The sequence below is a fragment of the Monodelphis domestica genome, chromosome 1, assembly GCF_027887165.1.
Source record: "Monodelphis domestica isolate mMonDom1 chromosome 1, mMonDom1.pri, whole genome shotgun sequence".
Lineage (NCBI taxonomy): Eukaryota > Metazoa > Chordata > Mammalia > Didelphimorphia > Didelphidae > Monodelphis > Monodelphis domestica.
Window position 1 is genome coordinate 81,561,340 of NC_077227.1, and position 24,857 is coordinate 81,586,196.

Below are 24,857 nucleotides of genomic sequence, written 5' to 3' on the forward strand. Positions count from 1 at the left end.
GAACACCCTGCAGCGTGGGCCATCACCAGCATCTTCCTCATGGCCTTTCACAGTCTTTGCTTTAAAGGTGGCTTTCCATTGCTCAAGGAGTTAAAGATTTCTTCCTCAGTATGTTCTGAATTATTCTGTCTCCTCATGAATGGGGGCTGAATGGGAAGTCAGAAAAAGACCTGGATGCAAATTCTGGCTTTCCTCTTACTATTTATATGAGCTTGGATAAGTCCCTTCACCTCCCAAGACTTTACTTTTCTTTCCATCTAAAAATGAGGAAGATGGAGCTAGATGATCTCTGGGTCTCTTCCAGTTGTAGAACTATGATCCTCTGATCCTCTGTATTAGAACTATTTGTATACACTTTTTCTCCCACCACCCCATTCATTTGTAAACCTTTGGAGAGAAGGGTCTGTGCTTTCAAGAGTTTCTCATCAGTGCCTCTTTACATATTATGTAATTAATAAATGCTTACTAAAATGAATTGAATTTCCAAAACAGTAAGTATCATATACAGAGGTTAATGCTTTAGGTTAGACTGTAATGTCTTGGAAAATATTAAATTGCAGTTATGTTATTAGCTAGACGTCTGTCACCTTCTTGAGAATACAACCACGACTGATGAGTCTATTTAGAAGGGAAATTGCATAGAGTCAGATTGTAGGAGCCTGGGAATATACCTCTTCTTTGTCCCCCAAATGTACACTGTAGGAAAAGGAAATTTAAAAGGGATGATTTTATTCTCCACAAAATCATGTAATACCAGAGGAAAATAAAGTATGCTGCTTGATCCATGTTGCCCCTTTCAAATTCTTCTCCCATCACCACTCAACAACTTTTCCTCATTTAAGTTTCACTTAGTCCAACAGAGCATCATTTCAAATCCTATTTGCTATTCAATAAACTCCCAGATCATTCTTCCTCACTTCCCAATAAGTTTATTATTTACAGTTCCCCATCTCTGCAAAAAGGGGAAGGAGATGCATTTTTGCAGCTTTTTCCATCTACTGATAACAAAATGTTCCTATAATTATTCTTCCTTTATCTTTAATCTTACACTATTTTCTAGTTCCATGATTACTCTACAATGAAATACTCAAAATTCCGCATCCTTAAGAAACCTGAAGACTACTGCACCATCCCTGCAATCCACTATTCTCTATTTCCTCTCCATTTCTCAAATTCCTAGAAAAACTGTCTATTCTTGATGCTTCCTTTTTCATTCTCTTACTCTAAACACCCTGCTTTTTCAATAAACTTCAACGGTTCTTTATTATTTCTAAGATAAAATATAAATTCCTCAGTTTGGTGATGAATGTTTTCACAGCCTAGTCCCAGCTTTCCTTTCCAGCTTTATTATATATTCCTCCCTGAACATACATTCCAGGCAAGCTGGCCTTCTTACTGTTCCTTGTACCTGAGGCTCGCTTTCCATTTGGCTAGCCCTCCTTCCCAGAAGGCACTCCTTTGGCACCTTCTCACAACTCCCAGTTTCCTTCAAAACTCAGTTCAAGTGCAACCTCCTATAGGAAGTCACAACGGATGCCCGATCACTGTGGAAAGGAAAACTGGGAATGAAGCTTGGGCATTTCTGCCCACTGAGGTGGAGCAGACAGCAGGTGGAATGTGATTGGGAGGGGGAGTGACAGTTGGAGTGAGAGAAGAGGATTATGGGAAAAATGACTAACTGAAGAGTCTTTGCCCTCTGAACGCGGCTGAGTGTGGAGCAAAGACCCGGAGCTCTATATCCCAACCTGTGGACTACCTTGCCTCCATTTCCCTTACCCAGAAGAAAAAGGAGGTTCCTGTAGCTGTGAGAGCATCCATTAGAGGAAGAACAAGACAAAGGAAGCGGCTGAAAGGGGCTGAGCCCTAACTTCAGGGGGTCAACCCTGAAGATCCTTTCCATCCCTTTGCCTTCCCAAGATGGACATGTGCCTTTTCTGTAGTAACACAGAGGTACCAGCTAGGTAGAAGACAAAGAAAGCCGAAGCTGAGTCATCTTGGCTCGGCTGAAGAAGCAGCAAAGGTCTCTGATTCACACTTACCTATTTGATGTACGCTTAGTATTAAACTACTTGAGAAAGAGAAGAATCGCATATTGAAGGGAGAAAAAAGAAAGAGAAGCTGCTGGCTAAGTTTAACCAGCAAAAGTCCACAGAGACAGTCTGACTGGGGTTCAACTACTAGTCAAGCCTTGAGGAGTCCATGGCACTATTCCCCAGATGTCACTCTAAACCTAACCTTACCCGGGGTACCTCTTCTGTGGGTGGAGTGTGAGGGAATGACAAAGAGAGTCTCAGCAACGGGTACCTCTTTCCTTTTAGCTCACCAGCAGCCGTATTCCTCCTGTCCCTTCAACTCCTCCATTCCTGGTTACGAGCCTTTCCAGTACGCCCTGTACCTTCTTCAGTCCTTCTCCTGAACCTTCATTATTACACCACCTCAGCCCAGCGGCTACTATCGTCATCCCCAAACAACAGTTAATTTTTGGGGGGCAGCTGGGTGGCTCAGTGGATTGAGAATCAGGCCTAGAGACGGAAGGTCCTGGGTTAAATCTGGCCTCAGACACTTCTAGTGGGGTGACCCTGGGCAGGTCACTTAACCCCATTGCCTAGGCCTCACCACTCTTCTGCCTTGGAACCAATACACAGTACTGATTCCAAGACAGAAGGTAAGAGTTTAAAAAAACAGGTAATTTTGTGTGTGTTTTGTAAATAGTGGCACCTAGTAGGTTTCAAATATGATTGAGAAATACTAATGGCAAGCCTCCTATCTCCTAAGAGCTATAAGGTTGCAAAGAGCTTTTCATACATTATTTAATTTGCATCCTCATTTAACTGATTGAACAGTCCCCAAATCTTGTTGGTTCTACCTCTAAAATACATCTTACACCCATGCCCTTCTCTCAAATGGCAGCGGCCCTAAGACAAGCCCTCAACACTCTCACAAGAAAAAGCATCTATTAAAGAGCCTACCAGAGGCCAGGCACTGTGCCACGTGGTAGTGATCAGAGAAATGCAAAAATAGCCGCTGCCTTCAAGACGCTCGAGGGGAGATATTCGCAGGGGTGGGACCAGCAGGGAATGTCTCTTTGGAGAATGGGGGATTTGAACGGAGTATTACAGGAAACCAAGAGATAGGAGAAGAGGGAAAGAGTGCCAGGCACAGGGGACAGAGGGGAGCGTGGTGCTGGGGGAAGGTTTTGGACTGGATCCGGGAGGTAATGGGGAGCTACAGACATGCTGAGATCTGTGCTCTCGGAAGAGAATTTTGACTAGGCTTCCTGCAACAATCTCCCAGCTGGTCTTCCTGCCTTTACGACTCTCATCCAGCCACCAGACCGAGATCCTTCTTGCACGGCCACATGTTGTTACACTCCTGCTTAGGAAGCTTCCTTGGTGCCCAACTGCTGCTAGGATCAAAAATTCCTCCACATGGCTTGTTAAATGACTGACAATCTGTCTCCCAATGGCCTTTCTGGGCTTTATTACGTATTACCCTCCTTCACATATTCTATCTTCCAGCCACACAGGGATGCTTAACATGACAAGCCTGGCTCCAACAGAGCCTTCCCATCGTCTCTACCCTATAATTGAGCACTATAAAACGTGCACTCAAATTTTCTCTCTGAATAAACGGTAGCTGTATCATGAGAAGGCGGGGAGGCACCACCCGGGTGCGTGCTGCCACTGTAGAAATATGCATGTCAAACGGTACCCTCAGCAGGATTTTCTTCTTTTTCTTATTTGCGCTTATCCCGAGGGTGTTGTTCCTCTGGACGGTGGGCTTCTCGGCACTTTTGGAGAGCGTCGAAGGGCTCGTGTTTCGCGTCGTCCAGCGTCTGCCACCAAAGAGCTCAATCGCGTGAGCTAACGTCGGACCTTCGAATCTCCCGTCCTCCTGCGAAGAAGGACACGGTTACCCATGGAGGGCCCCACGGAATGCACAGAGACGCGGGCAGTCTGGGGCTCTCCCATGTACAATTCCAGGAGCGGAACGTCAAAGAACAGCCGAAGGAACAAAACAAAGGCAACCGATTGGCTTTTTGGAACCCCAAGCCGAGCCGAGGCGTCGGATCGGGATTCCCTACTAGCTCGGTCAACCCAAGTGTTATGAATCAAGTCAAGTCCACCACCGTCTGTGCCAGGCTCGGGAAACACAGCGGGCAAAAAGGGGAAAGAAGCAGCGCCTGTTCTCAAACTCTAATCTAACGAGGGAGACAAACAACAAGGAGCAAATCACATCTCGTTTGCTCCACGTAGAAGACCAGCACGTCGGCCAGGGGAACTCCTTTGATGCTAAGACAAATCAGGACAGCGGCAACATACCATAGCCACACACACGCGTGTGAACACGCAGGCATGGATGTGGGGGCACACATACTGTGTTCGGAATAGGCACCGTTTTAACCTTAAACGTGAATAGCTCTGGGACAGGAAGCGGTTTCTTAAGAACCACAGGATGAGGGGACGGATGAGAGCATTTGATGTGGCTGCTCTAACGTGCGTAGGCATCGTTCGTCACTAACGTGTGCTGGTAGGGCACGGAGGTTACCGCGTGACATTCTGACCGCTCGCTGCGTCTGCGCGAGGCCTGTGTCCCTACTGGACGCTCACACGAAACGCCTTACCTGATAGAGGCTGACATATTGCTTCCTCAGCCACTGCTGTCGCTGGTCAGGAAATTTCCTCATTTTTCGAACAGCTTTTGTTAATTCCAACAAGCCCTCATATACCATCTTGGCGGTGTGTTTCGGGGCCACAAAGTGTAATAATCTATTATCGGTCGTCTGGAGCCCATAAAGCAGCGTCACGCTGTTCTCGGACACGGACATGTTACTGAGTTTGTTTTGAACACACACCGCGTGCATATCGATGCCAGGATGTCCCATGTACACGGCCTTGGCTGAAAACAAATCCAAGAACCCTTCCACCAATCCATTTAATCCAGTATTGCCGGGCGACGGAAGTCTGCCAGGCTCCGCTGGGATTCCGGAGACGCTCAGCTTGGCTTTCGTCACAGCCGCCGAGGCAGTCGTCGGTTTGGCCCAGGATAAGGTACTATTATCCGGCTGCAGCCGAAGAAAACAGCGTGCTGAGAGATGTGTGTCCTGGTCATAGTGAATGACGGTGGCTCCTTGGAGGAGGAACTGATGGACGTCGGCCCTGATAGACAACACATACCAGGGAATCAGTTCTGTTCCGTGGTGGAAAGCTTTCTGCTCTTCTTCTGCTGCACGGAAATCCCATTCTTTCGCCGGCTCAAAATGATCGTTTTCTGAATCAGACAGCTCTCCGATCGAGAATCTGTATTGGAAATGAGATCCCAAAAGGGCCAGCGGTTAGCTTGGTAGCCTAGTCATTATAAAATGAAACGAATGTAACAAAATGCTGACAGAATCTTGTACTTATTTTTATTATCTAACTATAGATTCCAAATGAGTAGGGAAAGTGGAGTGACTTTTAGAAATGGAAACTATGGAGGCATGGGTCGAATCGGTTTTAACTATCTCCTCAACAATTTGTGGCAACATCTCAATGGAATTTCTAGGTCTGTTAAGTGACACACACAAAATGACGAACGAGCTAAAATGAGAAAAAATGAACTAAGATTTTTCATGTAAACGCAGAAGAATCTCTTTCAATTTTCAATTCTAATTAGTTCAAAGATATAAGAATTAATCTCACGAAGGAGTCGACATATCTGCTAGGAAATGGGAGGAAAAGGAGAGAATGGCATGACCATGAACGTTTTTGAGAAATGGAAGGAGTGCGGCACAGAAGTAACAAGCCAAGACATCTTCGTGTGGGGGAGAGGGGAAGCCCCAGGACAAGGAGGAGACACACGGATGGGGGGAGGTTTTCCCGGGCGGATGACAGACGTGGGGGGAGTGAAGGAAGAGCGGCGGCGGAGCCTGGGATGGAAAGAACAACGCATTCTGGGGCGGAAGATGGTCCTCGTGAGAGGCCTGCCTCCTTGGAGCCCAGCAGCCGTGCTCAGGGTGCCCGGGGGCCAGGGAGAAGAGCCCTCGCTCTCAGGTCTGCACCCCGCCTCTGTGTTCTCAGAGGTGAAGAGGAGGGGACAGGAGGAGCCTCTTAGGAAATGGCTTCCTTTTTTTTTTGAGTGAAATAGGAGGCAGGAGGGGAGTCACAGAAGTTTGAAGAAGTTTGGAAAGTCATGGTGGTGAGGGTGAGGGCATCTGCCATGGAGGTGTCATTGCCTGCCACCGTGAGGGCCCAGAGGAGACGCAATCGCTGGGTATCAACAGACAATGCTGTGATCTCCTTTGCCTCCTTTTAGGAGCTCTGAGTAAGCACTGAGTAAGAAGGAAGGACAGGGAAGTTAAGTGGTGCAGTGGATTGTGCTGAGCCTGGAGGCAGGAAGATATGAGTTCAAATCCAGACTCAGATACTAATCAGTTGGGTGTCCCTGGTGTCTCCATTTCCTCATCTGTAAAATGAGTTGGAGAAGAAAATGGCAAACCAGTCTAATATCTTTGCCAAGTAAACTCCCCCTGGGGTCTCAAAGATGGTCCATGAGTGAAAAGGCTGAATGACAGCATGGAGAGAAAGGAGAGGGGGCAATCCAAGGCCAGGCTCTAGCAGGGGTAAAGATGGGAAGAGAAGGCACGAGAGCCGCTACAGGGGTAAATGAGAAAAATCAAAGGAAGATAAGCAGAGCCAAGGAAATAATGTACACAATGGCTACCACAATATGAATTGGAAAAACTTTTAGCAGACTCATTTCTATCATTCTCAACACTGTTCGGTTTTTTGCAGGTGGCTACAATTTGGGTAGGCCTTGGATGACTTTAAGAAACAAGGATCTTATGGTTTCTATTTCTTCAGGAAAAAGGGGTGCTCCTTTTCATCCTGATCATGCTCAAATGACACTTCCTGCAGGGCAAAAAATTATGAGATAAACATCAGGGGCAATAACTTCTGATGATTAAATGAATTTAATGAATGATTAGTCTTCATTTTTTTTTCATCAAGGAAAACTGTGTTTTCTGCCTTCTATATTTGAGTTTTCAGCTAAATACATTTGCAAAGAGAAATTATTAGCATGAAAAGATAAATTACGAGCCTTTTGTATAGTCTAATTCTCTTGCTCAATGATGATGTAAATGGAATAAATAATGTAAATCTCTTTTTTAGTGTCAGTCTTTATTTTAAAACTCAAAGAAACTAATCCCAGATGTTAATAATTCCATTATAAAGCATTCTTCTAGGGGCCAAAGTCCATTGCCCAAAACAAAACTGACAATCACATATAATTGGATAAATTCATTTCAAACAGGAAACTAGTAGTTCCTCTTTCTTCAGTGATTACTTAATGAATTTCTGCAGCAGGGAGCCAGATTCTTTTTGGAAGAAAGCATTCTAGTTTTACATAATGAGAGAGCAAAGTTGTTTAGAGTCTACCAACAGAAGCTTAGGAAACAATTTGTTTCCCAGTGAAGAGATTCAGTGGCTAAACTAGACAAAGGTTTGAGTCCCTATAAGGGATATTGTTTATAACATTTTCAGGTTTGAAGGTACTTTATAAACATATGCCTGACCTCACTTTACCCAAATAAAGCAAGTACAACAAATCTTATCCTTTTATATGTGAAGAAATAGGGGCTCAACGTGATTAAGTGACTTACAAAACATCCCTGACTCCTTTTGCTATGCTGCACCACAGGAATACCCTTCAACCAACAGATGGTCAGACGGCAGAATTCTTGAGTTTCTGTTGCTACTCGGGAAACTTCCCTTCTTTGACTTGGAGGCAAGATATTTTTATTATACTCCCTAGAGAATTCTTTGTATCTCCTCCTTCACACAAGGGCTGGGCACACCCTCAACCATGGTCAAACACAGTCCGCCTCAGCCAGGTGCTTGCTCCTTGTCATCAAAACCTCCCAAGGGAAGGAAACTGCCCCAAAGCACCCTGGAAGGTCTACTTCTGTGTTCACACATCCTGAAGTTGCTTTATTTGATCAGAATCTTCTACCATTCCAACGTTCTGCTTTGTGCCCCTAACCCTGGTCCCAGGACTTATGCCAGCCACACTCTCTTCCTGGCTACTTCTTTTTAACCCCTTGGTGAACTGTCCCTACATTTTTCCTTTCCCTTGAATCCCTCGCCGCTGGTCCTACCAATCATGCCTTGCCAAGTCCTAGCCGTGAATGACTTCTAGCATGTGCCTCCATGCGCCGGCTGAACAGAACTAAAGGAAAAGACAGCTCTAGGCAGGCTGAATCCTCTACAGATTCACGTATCTTATCCCACTCTTAGGAGCTGCTGATGTCAACCTCCCGCAGTCCCCTTTCTGCCACCTCTTAGCTGAAGTTTTGCTATTTATACCCTGAGTCTATTCACTCAGCATTCTGTCTTCTTTTGTCCTCATCTTGCATCCCTTAGATCTCATCCCCAACTCTTCTCCTCCACCTCAATCCCGGACAAAGAGAGGACCTTCTCTCTGTCAAGCCCAACTGCTCCATAGAGTCCCCGTCTCTCCTCTTCTAACTTGCCATAGCTGTAAGGAAATTTTCTGCCTAAAGGCAAGATAATGCTCCCATGATCATACCTCGTGTCCACAAACACCCTCATGGTTCCTTTCAAAGTTCTCTTGATCCCAGCAATTCTGTCTCTCCTCTTCTTGGCTAAACTCCTTGAGAAAACTTTCTCTCCTGGGACCCTCTACTTCCCTCACTTTTTTCTAAAATCTCTCCAATTTGGCTTCCCACCTTATTATTAAACTGAAAATTGAATCAGGTTAAAATCCAAAGTTGGAGATGATCTCCCAGTTGGCCTAATTGGTTTTTTTTTCAGTCTCTCTCTTCTCGACCCCTTAGTAGCCACTACAATTGTGAATCCCTGACTTCTCCTTTGTGACTTGACTTTCTCAGGCTCCTACTTTCCTCCCCTCCACACTGGCCTTCTTGATCTTCTTCCCAACTCCCTGCCTTTGCACTGGCCTGAAATGGTCTCCTCCTTTGTTTCCTTTAAAATTGGGTTCAAATATTATCTTCTACAGTAGATCTCTCCTTTTGCTAGTATATTCCCCATGGAGATGACTTTCCATCTTCTCCACTTATCTCTCATATGTATTCCTTTTCATGTTGTTTCTCATTAGAATGTGAGCTACTTTAGGGCAGGAATGGTGGGATTTTTTGTTTTGCCTTTCTTTGTATGCACAACATTTAGCACAGCGCCTGAAACAAACTAAGTGATTAATAAATGTTTGCTGACTCAATGATTATTATTACCTACCAAACATTCTCTTCCAAATTTCCCTCTTTCTATCAAGGAGAGCAACAGCCTTTCAGTCACCTTATTCTTGTTCCACATATCCAATCCATTGCCAAGTCTTGCTTATTTCATTTCTACTCATCTCACTTCTGTATTCTTCCCACAACTCATGGAACCCCATCACCTCTCCTCTCTGTTATTGTGAAAGCATTCCATCTGCTGTTCCCACCACTAAAAAAGGGATTTTCATAAAGCCCAAGTCTAGTCATGTCATTCCCCGACTCAATTCCAGGGGCTCCCCACTACTCCCTAACAAATAGAAAACCTTTTGTTGAAAGCCCTTTGTGACCTTTTTCCAATTTACTATTCTTGCCTTTTTATACATCACTCTCCATCATACGTCCTTAGTGCACCTCATTCACTGGATTCTATCTCTTGCATCCATGTCCTCCCACTGGCTAAGTGTGGATAGGCCATGTGTGCATGTGCACATGTTTAAGGACACGTATCTAAGGTGAACGTGTACATGGGTATGGATACACGCATTAAAAGCTCCTTGAAGGCAGGACTATTTCATCCTTTTCCATCCTTGGGATATTTTATCCAGGACGCTTTTATTGTTGGTGCCCACTACAGTGCCTGACACACAGCAGGCAATTAATAAGTGATTATTAATAGAGTGATATACTGGGCATATTATGCTCAACAGCAGGTACTTGCTCAATTCATTTCCTATATCTACAAATGAAAACAATACTTCAGATGAAAAGGAGCTGGCAGAGTTGTATGTGAGCAATTCAAAAGAAATGATTTAATAAAGTAGGAGATACAGGGAGGTAGTAATAGCTACAGCTAAATTAAATTTATAGATGGTCAAAAGCTTTGAGAATCTTAGTCCTCTCTATTCCTTTTCCTACACCTTTATATTCAACTCAGTGGAAAGAGAAGGGCAAATGCGACTGGGAGTAATTCTATATTTGCCTTTGTTTCATGGATTGTCATGATGGACAGCATACTAGCAGTGTCTCCTTCTGTTTTCAGTTAAGATTGTCCTTTGAAAGTAGATCATTTTTCTCAGTATGAAATTTTTCTAGTTTTACTATTAGATGACCTATTCCAGTTCTATCCATGAAGCTACTCAATATTTGTTTTATTTTTTAATTGCTTTCATTTCAATGGGCAATTTAAATGGTTTTTCTGGCTCAGTTACAGGAATTTTGAGGTGAAAGTAATTGAAAAATAAGTATAGATAGTTGAAGGGAATTTAAGATATATGCAATTGAACAGGTGAACAAAAAATACAAAGATCTTTCCCCTTTCTCTCTTGTAGTACATATAGCATGCAAACATGTAATTCTGCTAAGAAGAATTAGAGAATCATGTGTGATAGTAGTTTACTGTTAATAGAGATTTTTAACTAGAGTAGATTCATAATTAAAGAGTTTTTTTTTAATAAAGATCAGATTAATATGTTTTTGTGATATAGAACTCTGCATGATATGGAAAAACCCTAAATGAATAAATGCCATTTAAATGTAGGGATATGCTTCATGTTTGTTTTTTTCGTATGTCGAAGCAGATGACTCACAGTAAGAGTGCTGGTTAATCTGGTTTCAACAAATTGTATTAAACCCAAAGTATGGTATGACAGTCTATATAACAGATGTCTACAAGTTTCTGTTTAGGCAGCTCTTAATTAGTGTAATGAAAATGTTTGGGCACTTAGTTTGTGCAACAATTATATTTAAATGCAGTGTGAGATTTTCAAATTAAGATTTTTACAAAATTGGATACAAGAAGAAATGTTTGTGTTTTTTATCCAAATTTTTGGCCAAAGACTACTTTCAGAGTCAGGAATCTGTGGCAAGAGGAAAAGTGTTCAGAACTTTCATAGCGGAAGTGACAGGGAAGAGAAGCTGGGGGTAACAGAATCAAAGAGCGAAGGGGGGATGTTGAAATTAGGGACCAACGTTTAAAGAGCAGGCAAGAGAGCATGGCTTTTCCCCAACAGAGCCTCCAAGGAAATCAAGAACCTAAGACCTGGCAGCAGGAGGAAAGCTTCCCCGTGAATTGATTTAGTCCAGACCTGTCATGTCCCGGTGCAGGAGCACAACGTGAGGAAGCTCCCTCTGTTGGCACAGACGGGCACTCTCTGTAGCTGGCAGTCTGGGAGAGCCGGCTCGGGCACAGGGAAGGTACATCCTCTGTTGCCAACTAATAGAATGGAAACTCCATAAGGGAAAGGGCTGCTTCCTTTACGCCTTCGTCTCTGCAGCTCCCGGCACAGAATCGGCCTTCAGGAAATGCTTGTTACATCTGTGTGTGTGCAGATGGACATGTATGTGCAGCTCTCCCCGCCCCCATTTTCCTAAGACGATGACAGGGTTTTTCGAGTGACTTTTACAGGCCAAACCATTGTTCTACTATGCCTACTGTCCACATGCATACATGCACACGCACACACGCCACTCACTCTACAATTAAAAAATGTCCCAAAGGAAAAAAGTCTCTGGTGGTGTGGCGCTTTCTCCAGCCTCCCCATGGAGCTGCCCTTCATGGCTCCTCATTCTCCCTCCCTCACCCCCTCGCGTCCTCGGCAGATCTGAGTCACGGAAGGCCCGTTCGGGGAGTCCCTCAGAAACCCCCTCTTGCCTCTGGGGTCCTCAGAGTCTTAATAGCTCCTGAGAGAGTTACACGGGTAAAGTACGCATCTGTGAGTGACAAGAGGGGGTCCGTATTAAGGATAAAAACCCATATGGGACTGCTGCAAATGAAGCTCATGTTAACACTGCAAATATCCAACTGAGAAGCAACATGCTAGAGAGGCCTGGATGTGGGCATCAGGAAACCCGGGGTCCAAACTGTCCGCAGGAGCCCCGGAGCCCCAGGCCCCTCCACAAACCTCTCTGGGCCCGATTTTCTCATCTGTAAAAATGATCGGGGTTCCTTGATGACTGAAGATAATCTAAGGGCCTTTATAGAAGGTCAGGAAAACATGGGTCCAAATCCTATTCCTAATAGCCTTGTGACCCTAAGTTAAGTCACTTAATTTACTGTGGTAAAGTTTAAGATTAAAACCTTTGTGTATAGAGGGAAGGGAGGTAGATGGTTAATAGATTAGACTTATGCAGTAATAATTAACTGAATCTCAAATTTTTATTCAGAAAAACCTGAACACTGGCATGAATTCCTGATATATATCTGTTCCCAAAGCAAGTACTCCTGGTAGTTTTGAATGGTTCCAAAAAGCTTCTAACTTTGAAGTTAAGGGCATGCAGACATGGATATGGCTAGGTAGCAATGCAAACTTAGTGTAACATACTTATAACTAACTAGTCAATAATTTACATATAAATCACTTTCTATATAAATGTAAATTTAAAAATATTTTTTCACTTTAAAAGGCATCAAATATTTTAAAGTCACAAGTAACAAAGATTCTCAAGGAAGATATTATAATTCTATTGCTAAAATGATGGGCCACAGGTTTTGTTATATTATGTAACAAATGGAAAGGTTTCTTTTGCAAGCAATTATTTTATTAAAGCAGCTAAATTAGAAGTTTAGAATTAATAAGGTACAACATAAGGATGGTCAGGGAAGTTAAATTATTTAGCTCAATCTTGTCATTTTTAAAATGTGGAAAAAGGCACAGAGAAATTAACTTGCAAAAGGTCACATAGTCAGCTAGTAGCAAGTGACACTATATAAGTTACTTGGTACCAAATCCAGGATTTTTTCAGGGCATTGTCATTGTTTTTATGAATGATGTAGATTAAGAAAGCTCACCTAAATCCAAACTTGTATATAAGAAAGGAATAAATAATCAGAAAGCATAAAAAATTTATATTTTCTCTCAAAAAAAAAGTAAAACCTACTGTAATCGAGTTTTATCCTTTAAGGAGTTTTTCCTTGAATTGTCGCCTTCACTAAAATTATCTTCTTCTTCAGGTTCCAGACTTCGATTGCAGCTTCGGATAATTTGAAAAATGCTGTTGACAGTGGACTCCTTCTCTGGATTGTTTAAGCCATTTTGCCCTACTCGTTGTAAGAAATTATCTTGTCCATTGTAATCAGCTACAAACTAGAAAGAAATACATTTAGATTTGAAAGTGCAACTAAATATTACTTGATCAAGTAACCTACTTTACTTAGGTTTCTTCAACTTTACATTTGAGGAAAAAATAGAATTTATGTATTGTACCTGAAAGCAAACAAACAAGAGCCAAAAGGTTCTTGACTTTTCAATTTCACTATATTAAACACCAACCTTCATTCTGATTATCATTAAAACAAGCTTAAGAGAATATATTTCATTCAATTAAAAACAGAAAAATCTACTGCTAGTCATTCAGAAGACAAATACATTAATTTGACCATGCATAGAGGAGGTGGGGAGACCAAAAGAGCTCAACGTAATTATATAGTTAAGTTTTAACTTGAGACCCCCAGGAAAAAGTCACTTGGCTTTCACCAGTTGCAGAGTCAATAAAACATAGTGAGTGTGTGTGCGCGCGCGTGTGTGTGTGTGTGTGCGCACGTGCACCTGTAGCATGAGCAGTGCCTCTCTTGGTACCGGAATCTTTTTCATAGCAGAAGCCAGGGCTTGGGTCAGCTGCCAGTGGGAAAGCAGGTCTGCTTGCCTCGGCCTCAGCACAAGCGAGCCCTAGTGTTCCCTGCTCGGGGGATGGCTCTGGGCTTTTTCATGGGACCACAGCTTCAGAGCCAGGGAGGACCCCAGAAGTAAGCACTTTTCTTTTACAATTGAAGGAACGGATGCCAACAAGGTCCAGGGATTCGTCTCAAGGTAAAAGGTCCCCTGGCTCAGATTCGCCATTCTTGCCACCACGACGCACTGCCTTCTATTGCTACTGACTGCTCTAGTTTCTAGCCTCTGGGCATATAGGCAAAGAGCCGCGGCGGGAATGGCACGATCTGTGCCCCCTCGCTCCCAAGGCGCAATGGGGCAGCCTTGAATCCTTCACAAGGCGGGCCCCAAAGGGAGCCATCATCAGCCTGCGCCTGGGCGCGCGGGGGCCAAGGAGACATCCCACATCTGCCGTTAGACAGGCCGGCGATCCTAATGGTCCTCGCCCCCCTCGCCTCTCCTCCTAAGCTGTTCAGGCTATTTGAAATGGGGCTTTCCTGCGCTCGTCTCCTGCTTTCCGGCCCTCGCTCCCATCCACCTGGCGGGTTCACATCCCCTCCTCCCGGGGTCTGAAGAAAGCTGGGCTGGGCTGGAGGCCGCGAGGAGTCCTTCGGAGGACAGGGCAGCTGGGGCTGGAGAGGCCCCGGTGCCGGACCGGGTCCGGAAGACCTCAATCCAAATCCAGCCTCAAATACTTAGGAGCCGGGTGACCTGCACAAGCCTCTTCAGCTCTGACTGCCTAATTTTCCTCAAATGTAAAAGGGAAATAATGCTAGGGCTGTTGTGAGGATAAAAAGAGATAATACGGGTGAAGCGTTTTGTCATTATTATTATTAAACGTATCATCATCATTTTGTTACTAAACGTTCCTCTCTCTCCCAGGTGAGACTTCTTTATCTCACTCTCTCCAAGTGGCTGCTGGAGTCTTAAAATCTACTCGACAAATGAAGCGGTTTTCCTCCTCCAGGGCCTTTGCAGAAGAGAAGCCCGTGTAGAACCCAAGAGAGCAGCGTCAGGCCGTGGAGGAGCACGGGCCCTGGGCGAGAGGAGCTGGGCTCAAAGGCTCCCTCGGAGCTTCCCTCTGACTTGTACCGGCTGGACATCCTTAGGCCAGGCTGGGATGTCCCTGGGGCTCAGGGCCTTCATCTGGAAGTGATTGAGGGAACTTTGATCCCAAGGAGAGAATCTAAACTGGTGCCCGCTGGTCAGGGGGGAAAGCCAGCCATCGGAGGGAGGAATGGGACAAGGAGGCAGGAGGCAGGCCCAACGTCCCCTGGGCAGTAAGAGAGTGAGTGGGCAGAGAAAAAGCTTGATGAACGGAGGCCAGAGTCCGCCTTTAGACTGGCGAGGGGCTTAGCATTGCGGCTGCGGTACAACTAGCTAAATAGAGGCGCTAAACCAGGGTAGCGTTTCTTCAAGAATGATCTGTTTCCTTTCTCATCTCTTACCTTTTCCTTTCTACTAATGAATAATAGATTACTTACATAGAATAACTCATTAATAGACCATAAATAAATAAATAAAATCTGCAGCTGGATTCCCCATTTTAATCATAACAGTGCCTATTATATTTCTCCTAGAGGTATTTAGGGTATTAGGCTGTTAGTGACAGGTTAGGAACCAATAGCAGTAAGATATCCATTTTAACTTGAATTAGTGCTAATTAATTAAGTTTTTAAAATGACATAAAAAAAGGAGGTAGGTAGCAACCGTCTTTGAAAGGATTTACCTCTAAAGTCTCATCTTGTGAGTTATAACGTGGACAAAGTTTCATAAATCCAGATGTTCCATCTAGAATTTCACAAAGTTCCTTTAAAAACACACCACAAAAAGGAACTACTTTACAGCCAGGGATATTCAGAGCCCGGTTCACCACTTTCCTATATTCAGAGGAAGATTCATGTTGAGCCATGGCATCCTTCAGACTTCTCATGGTTTCAATGTCAGACTGGTCCATGAACTGCCACATCTTTAAGACTTTCCTTGACCTATTGCAAACAGAGACAATTTGATGGCTGAAGAGAAATAAAACAACTTGGAATGAATCATTACAATTCTGAATGGACTGCTTCTTCATTTTACTACAATGAACACTTTAACACTCCTTGAAAAATTAATTTAGCATTCTTCACCATTTTATCATTCTCTTCTAAGTTAGTGACCTTCTAAAAATTTTTCTGGGAACTATACAGCCTAAAAGATCATGCCTAGATTCTATTGCAGATTTAATTTTGATAAATATACAATGAAATATATGCAAACAATGGAGAATTACAGTCATAATTATAACTCTAAGGTTCTTTTGAGCTCAAAATCTATGAAAGATAAATATCAGAGTTCAAATGTTTGTATGTCATTTTATGCCACAATTATCCATAAAACCTGTCCTCACAGGCATTTCATTGTAAATGCAAGTATTTCTTCTTTTACCTAATAGTCTGACAATAGGAAACAGATAAGTCGGTGAGGGTAGCCATCCAGTACCATTTCTTCCAATTTGGGTTCAAGAATCAATCTGATTTCAGAGGAGAAGTTCCAAAAAATATAAATCTTGGAATGATACGTGTGAGGTTATGTTTGGCTTTAAAGGCCCAAAGAAATCCAGCGGTGCCTGTGATGCGATCTGAGGGCTCCTGCAGCCAATCCATGGGTAGGACCTCTATGTGGGGAGGTCTGAAATGAAATCTTGAGTAAAGTCATAAAATGACTTTAGAATTGATGACTGAATTCCCTAAAGTGAAGCTATTTAATGTTAATTAGCCCATTCCTTTTGCTGGAGCATTATTTTGTCCAATCCTCTATTATGGGTTAGTGCTTAAAGAGTATCTGAGGCCAAATTGGAACCCAGGACCTCCCATTTCTAGGGATGGCTCTCAATCGACAGAGCCACCCAGCTGCCCTGTCTATATATAGTCTTTTAAGGGTAATGGTTAATCGAAGGAGTTTATAGAAACTTTGCTCAAGAAAGGTGATGAGGATCGACAATCAAGAAGGCTTAGACATAGCTTCACGTGGTACAGAGGTTCCTGAATGGACCAATGACACTGAAATCTGCAGTTCAGAATTGTGGATTTTCCTTATTCAGGTGTTTCCAAATTGGTTTCCTCTAAGTAAATGTCCACTCCTTGTCACAGTTATCGAATGCATTGGTGGGAGGTTGTGATCTAGATTTGTGTTTATTTGTATTGACCTTTTATCACTTATATATTTGCTCAAACATGTGAATATGTAGAGTATGATTTCTTTGGATTTATGGTTAATAAATGGCTCTCTTTGAGATCTGAAAGTGTCCCTCTCTTGAGTAGCTGATAATACTGATGGGATGTGGCAGCTGGAGGGGATAGCAGGAGGAGCCTATCTCCTTGCTACTTGGAACTCAGGCATGCCAACATGGAGTTGGCGTAGGGGAGAGATGTTGTCTAAACAGTAAAACCCTGTGGAGAGGCCCCTACTGATACACCTTATCTGGTGTAAGACTGCTGGGAGAATTGGAGGAGAGCATCGTCACACTGGGACAGGAGCGCTCTCTGAAATAGCTTAATGAAGGATTAAACACCAAGAAAAGTGAATGATGATAGGGAGGAAGCTAATGGCTCTCTCATAGTAAGAGCTTCATAAATGCTTGCTGATTTTTGAAACAAGAGGGGGAAGTCTAGTTGGACAGAATAATTAAGTTGGAAAAAGTCCTGGAGATTAACTAGTTTATTCCTTCATCCAATAATGAAAGTCCTTTTATAACACTCCTGACAGATGGTCATTCATTTTTTCCTTAAATCCTCTAATAATACATAATTCATTCCTTTACATGGGAGAACTGTTCAAATGTTTGAAAGATTTTTATACTGAACTGAAATCTCTCTGTGTCCTTTTGGACTTACAGTAGAAATCCTATCCCCTTGAGAAAATGTTAATTCCCTCTTGTATATGACATCCCTCCAAGTATTTGGAGACAACGGTTATGTCTTGTCTTAATTTTCTTTTGTCCAGCCTAATCCTCTCCAGTTCTTTATTTAATATTGTATGAGATACAGGGAGGTATGTACTAGCCTGGACTAGGATTCAGGAAACTTGGGTTCTTATCTCAATTCTACTGGCTAGCTTATGATCTTGGACACATCAGTTTGCCCTCTGGGGCTTTCACTTTCTTGGTCTAGTCTGACTCCAGGATTTTAGGACCTCCCTTTTGATGATGGCTGCCTGCCTGCCTGCCTTCAGGACTTGCCCATGTCCTCTCATAAAGTCACCAAGGTTTTGATTTCTTTTGACACTGTGGAGTACGAACAGTGGTCACCTGTCGTCCATAGCTTTTGCCTTCTTACCAGTCCATCTTCTCTTCTTATCACTTCATTCTCTGGTGCCTTTTTTCACTCCTGTTCTCTCCCCTCTAGATTCTCACTGGCTATGTGTTTTATTGCATCACCCTCCATTAATTTCTCTAGTGGCCTGTGTGTGATGCTCAATTTTTTATTCTTTGTAATAGCTACAGCTAAATTAAATTTATAGATGGTCAAAAGCTTTGAGAATCTTAGTCTTCCAGTTCTTTACATAACATATTTTCCATGTCTCTTACTATCCAGGCCAAAATAATTTAATCTGAAATTTTGAAATTTGTGACTAGGATGTACAAAAAAAGGAAGCCTGGATAAAACAAAATGAATGTGAGGGTCTGTGAATTTTAGATTTATTCCTGCTTAGTCTATAGAATTTTAGCCACCAGGAATGTATACACCCCCACTTAAGGATTAAGTGTGGGGGAAGAAGATCGATGACACGCATGCGATAGCAATTGACGAATCAGAAACAACTGACTGACCCTTTAGGCCATCCAAAGCCAAGTTGGTACATACAAGACACAGGAAGTGATGTAAAGAACTGCTTTTATATTTCGTGTCACTTCTTGTGTGAGGGACTTGGCTATGGAAGTTGACCCTTGAGGATCTCAAGTGTGAGACCTCAGACTGGTTCCCTTAGACAATCACATGGTGAGTGATAAGGCTGACTCCTCTTTTCCTTGGCTTTTCTGAAGACACCCCTTGGCTGAGGGCTCTGAACTCCTGCCTGGTTCAGACCAGGCCAGCATAGCTCTTCTTCCCTTTTCCTCTCTTTTTTTCTTCCTTAATATCTTCACTCTATTGTAAATAAACCATCATAAAATTCCATTCTGACTTGAGTATTTCATTGAGATTTAGAATTTAAAATCCATGGCAACCCACTAAAAATATATTCAGTCTCAACCCTAAATTTTACCCCTTATAGGTCACATTTCAACTCCAGAAACAGAGCAGAAATCTGCGAGATATCAGCTTCAAATTAAGGCCTGGAAGGTTTTGGGACTGGGCCACAGGCTGTCTCTCAGAAACAAGGAAATAAGTGGCCAACAAAATCGGCTGTATTTTTCTAATGCTGAAATCATGACCACGGGTGACTAATAAAACAATTCTGTGATATAAGTTACTTTAGAGATAAAAAATTATATGGAATTTTTCAGAATTATGTAAATGTTTGCAGCAATTGTTTTAATCTTAACTTTATTTGACAATGACCATACCTGAGACCAGCCAAGAATTCCATAACAGCATTATAGTTGCCCATATTCCAGCAGCATTTTGCAATGTGTACTAAATATGAGAAGACTTCTCGTTTTTCTTCCATGGTGCCTGCTGTGAGTATCAGCCATGTCACCCAAGAGCTCACCTTACAAAAACAATGAAATGAAACAGGCTTCAGTCATACTTTAAATAATTTTAAAACATAAATGTTTATAACTAGAACATTTATTTTAAAATATTTTCAGAAAGAAAGTGTCAGGAGGCTTGGGCTCTAGTCCTGGCTCTGGTCCTTACTAGTGTGTGTTTTTGGCCAAATCACCTAACCGTTCTGCACTCTCTTCCTTACCTTTGAAAAGAGGGTGCTGATCTCTTCTATAAAAGAAAATATTACCCTCTTCAAAAACACATGCTCAATTATTTACATTTTCAAATTTTCTAGCTGTCTCCGTCTTCTTACCTGACACATAGAAATCATTCGTTAAAAATCCTTCTCTGGTTAATCTCAAAATTGGTTATTAAGATCTCCTATATCAACATGACCCTTTTTTCTTAGTGTGTATAGAAACTGTAATCACCGTATCTTTAAAGTCTGGTAACCATAGAATTGCAATGGCAGAATTTGGTTATGTGATGTGTTTGGGAGACTGGTGGAGGATAAGTCACCAAACAAATGAGCAGAGATGATAATTAGTGCCAGGAAATAACTGATTATTTATTCTACTTAGGCTTTGTACTTCATCTCAGCTCTGCCAATGGACTGAAAAACAGTCATCCTCCATGAATAGAGGGGATGTCCTATAGTGAGATATTCAATGGGAGGGAAGAGAACCCTTGTCATGAAAACATAAGAAGTAAAATAAGTCACCTGTGACCCTTGAGGACAGCCCTCATATGGCAGAAATATTAGTGTATTGATTGATGGCTATAAAACTAGGAAGAGAAGTCTACCTGAAATCTGAGGATCTGAGCTATATCTAATATCAAAAGTCACTAGTAAACATATTTTACACACTATTAGGCTCTCCATATAGAAAGGATTGAATGGAGGAATGGAAAAATGGCAAGGTTCTTTATCTGTAGTAATCAAATCTACTTGTGGTCGATTAGAAAAAGATTTCTGTGGGAAACAGTGAGTAGAGAGCAAATTTGGAGTCAGAAAGATGTGGGATTAAAATCTACCTTTGACACATAATAGTTGTATGTAGGCAAATTCCTTATCCTTTCAGTATCCCAGGCAGGCAGTTATCTAAGAATAAACTTAAGGGCAGGTTCATTATCAGAAAGAATTTCCTCACTAATAGGTTGCATTCCAAAGAAATAACAATTGTGGTCTCTCATCCCCATAAAAATGAATAAGTTCAGTTTTAATATTTTGTTTTACATATATTTATATGCTGTTGCTTATCATATTTTATTTTCTTTTACTTTCTTCTTGTTTTATTAATAAATAAGTATATAAGATATGTGTAACTAGAATTTTGTACTACCCTTGGACTTCATCTCCCAGAGACTCTTTTCTTTCGTCCCCACATTAAATCCTTACAATGTATAGATAAAACTTTCTGTAATACTCTCCTACTCCCCCCTATCCCCCCTCTCTCTCCCCTCCCCTGAATGCAGTTTGGGTAAACTCCTCTTTTGAAGTGATTATTAATAAATCATATAAAAATAATACTTGGAGTACTGGATATTAATTTTTAATCTTACATAATTAGAATAATTCCTCAATTACCTAGTAAAGTTCTTTTTCAGGAAAAAGAACTTAATCTTATTGAATTAAGGGAAGCAGAAGGGTATCTACACCTCTACCAAAAGAACCAAGGGCTCAAAGTTTTTACAAAGGTTGCAGAGAGCAGTGGCAACAACAACTACAGAAATAGTCCCCAGAGAGACCTAAGGCATTACGCCTCTTAGAGAAGCTCAATAACCTAGAACATTAACAGCTACCTTGGGTGTTCTTTTATACATACAGTACCAGTACCTGCTTTCTGTCAACTCTGACAGGCTCTTAAATTATTCCTCAAATTATTTTGTTTTATTAAATGCTTAATTATAAGTTGTTTATACTTACTACTAATGTTCTGTATTGGGTATTATCTAGGTTGATTAACTCATTGGTTTGGAGCTTCATGCTAATGAGCTCAAATACATGTTTTTAAACCTTACATAGGTCTTCACTTAACTGCACTGAATTACTAGGGCCTATATCTGATTCTGGTCAGCAAACATCACATATAATGAGAAATGAAAAAAGGCAACTTCAAATACCACCTACTTACAGAATAATAGAATGCTAGATCTGATGGGGCCCTTTTAATGATCATCTAGTCCATCCCTCTATTTTATTTTCTTTGACCTTAAGGTCAGGGACTATTTACCTTTATTTCCATCCCCTTACCATAGTGCCTTGCACAAAGTGATTCATAAATGCTTGTTGATTGATTGATTTAAAATAAATTTGATTGATGCCTTTTGTTTTGTATTAGTCATTTCTAGATGGTACCACTTGTATCCCCAGCAAATGAAACTTCTCTTATATACCTTCCCTCTTCCCCCAAATCCCCAACAAGGCACAAAACAAAATAAAACCAAACAAAAAAAAACAATAACTAAAGGAAACCACCCTATAGTTGGCTTCCTCTGATAGCACATGCCACATGCCACGCCCTTTGTCTCCTACTTCTCTACTCAGTGCAATGATCCAACATTTGGCTTCATTTTAGCTTACTTTTCCTTCACATTATTATGATCTTTGTGAATATTATTCTTCTGGTTCTGCTTATTCAACTCTGTATCAGTTCGTTTGAATTTCTCACGTTGCTCTGAATTATTTCTATTTGTTTTCTCACAGTGTAATAATTTTCTACCAACTTCATATACTGCAATTTCTTTAGCTATTTCCCAACCAGCAGGAATCCATTTCCCCATAAATATGATGATTTCATTCAGTGGTCATCAGTATAACAAATGACCTGATGTAGAATATATCAATATAAACTCAGGTGACTAAGATTTCTTAGAAGAAGTCTTTTAGCTTTGAATGTTGTCTTATCAAAGCTCAAAAAAAAGAAAAAGAAAACGATTTTCTTAAGGTTATCCAGCAATTTAATGGCAGAACAGAAATTAGAACTCAGACTTTGACTTCTCTTCTAAAGCTCCTTCTGTCTTGGGCAGTGATCAAAGCCTTACCTGTATCCAGCTGAGTGATTACACAACAATACAATATAAAATAACTAAAGGCAGAGTAAGGAGAAATAATGAGTAGTGTACTTATATTGAATAAAAGGTTGAAAAGTAGGGCTCAGGGGCTAGACAGGGGCTAGACATCTACACAGAAGACTAAATAAGGACCACAGGATTACAGATTTTGAGCTGAAAGGTTCCACGGAAGTGTGAATCTTAAAAATTGCTCAGACTATACCTTAGAAGATTTGGTTAAGTTATTCCCCATTTCTAAGGATGGAAGTACTTGATCAGGAATGTATTGGGAACTTTAAAATTACTCCACTCTACTCATGACAGCACCTTAGGGGAAGATAAAGTTGTAAACTCCTGATGGAACAATGAAAAGTCCCCAACTCCTACTTATAGTGAAGCAAAAACCTTAAGCTAGGTCTATTTTTAGATCTAACACAAAAGGGTGCTAAGTACTTATAAAACTTCAATTAATCACTAAAAGGTCAAGTAACTTACAAAAGGCAAGCTATTTCCAAAACACGAAATATCTTTCATATCTACCCATTCTCTTTTCCTGCTGCCTCTGCCTTAGTATAGCACTCATTACTATTTCCTAGAACAGCCTTCAAATAAATCTTCCCATTTATCACTGTCAGAGCAAATAATTGTATATTTGGTAACATCCTTTTTCTGTTCAAAATCATGGCTTCATATTGCCAACTGAGTAACTTTTAAACTTCTTGGTCTGACATTCAAGGCCCTTGATAATCTGATGCTGTCTAGTTCTCTAACCTTATCTCATGCTATCTATCTTCCACATTATATAAGCTTTATCATCCCAGGACAAATCATCACCACCTATACAAACTCTGGTTTATTACTTCTTGAACCTTTTCTCACCTAGTTTTCTGTACCTTGAATGGTTCTCCTATGCTTCATGGTGGCTAAATTCCTATCTGCCTTTTCAGATCCAAATAAAATGCCATCTCCAGCAGCAAACCTTCTCTGAAGCTGATAACTAATAATTATCTTTCCCTCCATCCTTTATAAAATGCTATGGTTATAATTATATATTATATATATGCCGAGGGGATGAACCATGGACCTCAAGTTTTGTGTGGCCTCCCTCATAAGGCTTGGAAGGGGACGGTTCAGCATCTGGAACTGACTTTGTATATGGACAAAGCATGAAATCTGGAAAGAAGGAATCAAGAATGGAGGAAGGACTATAGTGTAATGGCTGCAGGGTATCTTGGCATGCATCTTTCTGCCCTCTAAATAGGACTAAGAAACTTGAGTGGTCTGTTTTCTACTTGCATCCATTCACTGATACTCTCCTCTGAAATCTTTATTGAAAGCTTATTGTTTCCATTTGGTTAGCTTTAAATGCTGAGAGTAGTAGAGTGTTGAATTAGGGCCCTTAAAGATAGAATGATCAGAGTTTTTTTTTTTTACTTGATGGTATAAAGAAAAATTGGCAACTGAAGATAACAGAATCAAAAACCAGCTGGGATCCATAAGATCTAGCTATCTAGGTCCTTATGAAAGCCCAGCAATTCTTTTTCCATATAGTAGTGGGTTTGCGTTTGGGCTCTCTCGGGATGGGGGTAGATATGGGCATCTATAAAGAATAGAATTTGTTTTCACATATTGGTTTTATTCCTTTGTCTGTGGAAATGAGTAAAGTATTGTATACAGTCAAAACATGTTTATATGAATCCATAATGATATCTTTATATGACTATTCCAATGAAATTCAGCAGCAAAAGAAGAGAGAATTTTCCTAATAAGAGGGACTGAGTCAAAAGACTAATCGGATAGATCTATACAGACAACATTATTAGGATAATGAGTTGTACACTGCTGTCCACAAAAGAAGACAAAGGGGAAAAGAATAGCCCATTATCTGAGGAAACTTGTAGAGCAAATAATCTTTGGGATGAGCTCAGGACTCCATAAATATGTCCTTTAAGATGGCCTAGAATCAGGCTAGTGACCAGTAGAAAGCAGCTCCTACTAATGAGTAAAATCCGTAATCTTCAGCAGGGCTGATTTCCTATTGCCATGTAAAAAAGTCAAAGATTTTCACTAAACATTAGTTATGATCATTCCAGGTAAAGAAAAGATTCTGCAAATTGGGGCCTATGCTAAAAACAAAACACCAAAACTACAACTTTGTAAAAAAGCAAAGCAAAGAACCCACTCCCTTTCCCCACAAGAATTTGGGGCTGAGAGGGTCCCCCTAGTGGA

The 24,857-nt window shown here is 41.4% G+C and overlaps 1 protein-coding gene across 3 annotated transcripts in view; it reads right to left on the reverse strand.

The window, feature by feature from the left end:
- PLCE1 (phospholipase C epsilon 1) overlaps positions 1–24,857 on the reverse strand; it is a 336,545-nt gene that overhangs the window by 92,406 nt on the left and 219,282 nt on the right. For all 3 annotated transcript variants that reach the window (XM_056802299.1, XM_056802305.1, XM_016433427.2), the window contains exons 5-9: positions 19,430–19,575; positions 15,611–15,869; positions 13,112–13,317; positions 4,625–5,300; positions 3,712–3,894 (exon numbers count right to left, since the gene is read on the reverse strand). In XM_056802299.1, coding sequence (XP_056658277.1) covers positions 3,712–3,894; positions 4,625–5,300; positions 13,112–13,317; positions 15,611–15,869; positions 19,430–19,575 — 1,470 coding nt within the window. The remainder of the gene's footprint in view (positions 1–3,711; positions 3,895–4,624; positions 5,301–13,111; positions 13,318–15,610; positions 15,870–19,429; positions 19,576–24,857) is intronic.